Here is a 5,307-nt window from a genome sequence, read left to right on the forward strand (position 1 = left end):
CTGATAATAATAATAATAAGAAGAAGAAGAATTTCTCATGTTTGTTTGATTTCTGATAATAATAATAATAATAATAATAATAATAATAATAATAATAAGAAGAAGAAGAAGAAGAAGAAGAAGAATTTCTCATGTTTGTTTAATTTCTGATAATAATAATAATAATAAGAAGAAGAATTTCTCATGTTTGTTTAATTTCCTGGTGTTTTTGAGTCTGATTCAGGTTTAATTCCATGTTTTCGTTGCAAGCTTCATCTTCAAAGATATTTTCGTATTTTAGCTGATTTTGTAAAGATTTAGCCTCTTCTAAAAGAAAATAAAATGAAATTAGATCAAAGTTGAGGTTTTGATAAAATAAAAAAGCAGAATTTCAGCTTTTTTAAAATCATCTTAAATTGAAAGAGAAAGCATGAAAATGGACTAATCTTCTGCTCCTCCGCTGATGAGGAGGTGTCACCTGAGGAGTACGGGGTGGGCTGGTGCTCGCGCAGGGCCCCCAGCGTGCAGCTGGCCGTGCTGAGCGGGCTGCAGCCCGGGTTGGAGAACGGTCCGGTCCGGATCGGGTTGTACTGGAACGAGCTGGCCTGGCTGCACGAGCTGAAGTCCGCGTAGGCCGACGCTTCCATGGCCGCCATGCAGGAGTCGTAGGAGTTCAGGTAGGAGTAATCCATCTTATACATGGAGGAGAGGCCGGTGGACGCGCGCGAGCTGCTCCGGGTTCTGCCGGTTCCGACCCGCAGTTGGTTTCAGTCTCCAACCTTCGTCTTCTCTCTTTAGCGATTCAAACCAGCCACATGTGTTGAAATGCAGATGTTTAGATTAGTTTTTAACTTCACTTCTTCTCCCGCTGCAGCTCAGCTCGCTCGTCGCTCGCGCTCCGTCTGACGGCGCGCTGCGGCTCGCGCGCTGTTTATAATAAACTCTGCAGGGCGCGAGACAATAGCGAAAGCGGTGGTCTTGTTTCCATGACAATGGCAACCCGCGAGTGAGCGTGGAAGAACGGACGCTCCCCCCCTCTCTCCTGCTCCTCCTCTCTCCTGCTCCTCCTCTCTCCTGCTCACTGCACCGCCCACGCCGTTCTCAGCACCGGGAGCACCGGTGCTTAAATCAAAAACTTAAAAAAAAAGAACAGTTTCATCATTTAAATCAGCTAGAAACCGCATGTTTCCTTTATCGGACGGAGCCAAATTTGGTTAAATCCACTTTTCTTTTTCTTTTTTTAATGTAATGGAGCAAAAATCAATCATCCCTCTTTGAGAGACTGTGTGCGGCTTGTATCCGAGTTAATTCTGAGTTTGATCAGCTCACAAGTTGTTTCAGGTGTTTTGATTACCCCCCCCCCCCCCCCCATACACACACACACACACACACACAAGGCCGCTCCTTGTGCGCGCGTGGACTGCAGCTCGTAGTTCAAGGTTGAAGTTAAAATATTAGACAACATATGAGACACCAACCCATGTTCAAATACACATCAAGGCACGTTTCTAAAAAAAAAGATATATATATAAAATATTAAAAACACGGGGGGGGGGGGGGGGGGGTCTCCTCACATCTGAACAGACTCATTAATTTGTTCAAACCCAGCCCCTCCCTGAAGATGCTCCTCGGCGGGTCAGAACCGTTTCTCTGCCCCAGAACCGCACGAGTCTTTATGTGAGGGGAACCGTCCAGATGTGACGGTGATTGGTGAGATTAAATGCTTTGATTTGATTCCGATCGCTTTTACCCAGATGTCACCAGAGCGCGCGTCACTTTGATGTATAGGACCTGAGAGAGGAGAGGAGGGGAGGCACGCGCAAGCTAACCATAAACGCATTGACGCATCAGAAATTGGTTTAAGTTTATTGTACGGTGTCATACAATGTGATAAGTCATATCCCACACGGCCCCCCATCGTGCGCGCACACGCATGCAGACACGCAGAGGATTTGAACCCAGGAGCGCGCGCCACGCAGCGCGGGTTTTTCCCCAATCCTGCAGTTTTTTATTTTATTTTAATGTATCTCTTCATGAAACTAACAGGCTTTTTATTAGTAGATGAACTTCACCAAATCACATAATCCACAAACCAAAATTGCGCTGTGCGTGCGAAGGGAGAAAATTAATTGAGTTTGGCGCGCGCGTTCGCGCGTAAAGTGGCCCGAAGTGCGCGCTCTTATCTCGGTTTGACTAGAGGCTAGCTGCATGACGCTGCTTCTTAATGACATTAACCCGATCCACGTGCACGCACACGCGTGCACTGGCCCCACTAAAGTCACACAGATCTGGAGCTGCGGTTGTGGGTGGATGAGGGCGCGTCCTGCACTTCCGCTCCACCGTCACGCAGATGTGTGTTCTTGTTATATTAATAAGCATGTTCATGTCATCATGTGTCCAGCAGCTTCTTCACCTTCACGCACCTTCACGCACTTTCACGCACCTTTTGTTCAACAAGAAGCGCAGACTCTGATCAGCTGCTCTCACGAGGACGTTAATAAAAGCCTGAACAGATTTACAGATAAGCGAGACTGCGCGTGATGTTTTTCCTTCATCCAACCTTTATTTATGCAGGTTAGTGTCACTGAGTCACGAGCACTCGTTTTCAAGAGAGACACAAAGATTCAGCTCCACTCACCAACCCGCGCGCGCGCACGGTGCGCCTTTTTACGCATTTAAAGCTCGTTTATTTGTCAGTTATGGAGTTCACTTTCACGCAGAAGTCAGAGTTAAAGATTTCATCTGAACCTCTGGAAACATCTGTCTCCATCAAGTGACTCCGCGGAAGCAGCTGCAGCTTCTGTTCCGTGCGCGTCTGCGAGGTTCAGAGGTGAGTTTAAACCAAGCTGTTCCAAAGTTAAACACACACACACGCACGCACGCACACACACACACACACACACACACACACACCTCCTGCACTTTAAAAAAAGGAGCATCCAGGAGCGACTAGCTCTCCCCACATAGAAACTTTAATCCCTTCAAAGCAGGACCCGGGTCTCTCTCAGGGTTTATAATCCGCTCCTCTGCTCCGCGCAGCGCGAGGGTTTAACTTTGGACTTTTACATTCATGGGGGACGGAAACAGTAACGAGGGAAGCTTTGGCATTCATGGCGTCTGAGTCAACAGGGGGGGCACAATGGCCCCCTGGAGACCCCTGAGGGACCCTGAGAGGGAGAGAGGAACCCCGATTATAGGGATTATAACCCCGCAGGTTGTTGTTTTAAATCAAGGCTCAGATTGAATTATTGATTTTATGAATTTACAAATCAGCACATCAGCAGCTTTAATAGTAAAAATATTTAAATATATATGTTTTATCTTCTTTCACAAACTATACCTACTTAAAAAAAAACACTTAAAGAAGTCATTGAAATAATTCAGGATTGTGGTGAAAATTAAAACCTAACTCACAATAATTTCGTTTTGTTGCTGAATTTTGTTGTAGTTTATATTTTATTCGTTAAAAATTCAAATGGACTTTTCATTTTGAGGGAAATATTTTCAATGTCTGATCAATAATTGAATTTATAGAAGTTTTTTTTGTCTTTTTTTTTTAATAAGTCCTCCGTCTTCCCCCTCCTCGTTGATTGGCGTCAGAAATGGCGCAAAAGTCGTCTGTGTTTAAGATGGATGGGTGGCCGGTGCTGGTGGAGACACGCAGAGGTGTGCGGGGACACGGACACGCGGATAAAGGGATAAATGAGGGGCGAGACAAAGCCACGCGGGAGGCCCGTCCCGGCTTCTGTGGCCTGAAGTGAAGCTGTCAGTCAGAGCAGAGGAAGGAGCTCCATCCATCACCACAGCTCAGAGCAACATGTCCCAGGAGCCCGAAACTGCTTTTTCTTCTTGACACGAGCACATATTGAGTCACACCTCTGGATATTAACCTCCTTTTTGTTTAACTTTGTAAATGAGCAAGTAAAAGATGTTACAGGGTGGAAACATCAAGTCCAACAGACTGAAGTAAAACATAAAAAAATACAGTAACATTTCATCAAAGTATTTTTTGAGTGAGCGTGCAGTGTTTTATTTCTGACAGTCAGTCCATCATTAATCAGGATTTACCAGATTGTTTGACAACAAAACTCATAATGGAAGAAAAAAAACCACTGGTCATTTTTACAGTCCTCTCATTTCATCTGTTTCAGTCTGCACGTTTTAATAAATAAAACCCACAATAACAACTCATGATTCACGAGTTAAACCAAGTTCAGTTGTTTTGAATCCTGATTTTTAAAAAAAAAAAAAACTGCAGATAAAAGGATGTTTTCCGCACAAAGTGGGAAGGTTTCCTCGTGCGTAAATTACGCACATGGATGGATTAACAGTTAATCATCGTTGTGTTTTCTTTCTTTCTTTTTCGTGGTAAAGTTTCGTTTTTAAATCTGTAACTTGATTTAGCCTCTGCTGATGTGTCACTGACATGTGTCGTGTCATCATCCGCTGCGTCAGAGCCGCTCTCCTCGAGCTGAAGGCTCAAAGCGGCCTGCTTCCTCCAGCTGCAGAGGCTGCGTGGCGGCGCGCGCGCATTATATTTGCTCAGTGATGGATGAGAGCCGAGCGGGAGGAGGAGGGGCTGAAGGGCCCCTTGGTGCGGCCCGCATGGCCCCGCACTTCTGTCCTCAATTAGTGGAATAAACGGTGCGTTCCGGCGCAAACAGGGGGTCAGAGAGGAGAGCAACGAGAGAGCAACGAGAGAGCAACAAGAGAGCAACAAGAGAGCAATGAGAGAGCAACGAGAGAGCAATGAGAGAGCAACGAGAGAGCAATGAGAGAGCAACGAGAGAGCAACGAGAGAGCAACGAGAGAGCAATGAGAGAGCAACGAGAGCGCAACGAGAGCCTCTCATTCAGAGAGAGCAGCAAAAATAGGAGGAATGAGCTAATTTAAGACACGTGGCTGCACTGAGAATGACTCTCAGCTACTACCATGCACGTGACATTTAACCCAGCAGGTGTCATGTTTCTGCACAGGTCGTCTCCAAAAGCTCATTTGTTGCAGATGTTGATCATTCCTTGAAAGTTAAAAATAAATCGTTCAGCCGCTCGTCACATGATATTTTACTAACAGAAAAAGCAGACTTGACTCCAAAGTTTTCAACAAATATTAACGTTCAGAGTGTGTGTTGGGGATCAGGCTCAGATACTACCACACTATTTCAACTAAGTATAAATTAACCGACCACTTTGCTTTTGTGGGTCACTTGGCTGTGGCGGCCATCTTGAATCGTTTTGATTCCAGAAGTTTATCATTTGTCAAAATGAAACTTCTGCAAGTTTCATTCAAATCTGTTGATGAAATATTTAGCTAACAGATAAAATATTT

The 5,307-nt window shown here is 45.1% G+C and overlaps 1 protein-coding gene across 1 annotated transcript in view; it reads right to left on the reverse strand.

Annotated features, from left to right (window-relative positions):
• phox2a (paired like homeobox 2A) overlaps positions 1-680 on the reverse strand; it is a 2,565-nt gene extending 1,885 nt beyond the window's left edge. Inside the window, exon 1 of the mRNA XM_037678035.1 lies at positions 458-680. Within this exon, the coding sequence (XP_037533963.1) occupies positions 458-680 (223 nt within the window). The remainder of the gene's footprint in view (positions 1-457) is intronic.
• Between the last annotated feature and the right edge of the window lie 4,627 nt (positions 681-5,307).

Source organism: Nematolebias whitei, chromosome 6, assembly GCF_014905685.2.
Source record: "Nematolebias whitei isolate Nwh7 chromosome 6, NemWhi1, whole genome shotgun sequence".
Lineage (NCBI taxonomy): Eukaryota > Metazoa > Chordata > Actinopteri > Cyprinodontiformes > Rivulidae > Nematolebias > Nematolebias whitei.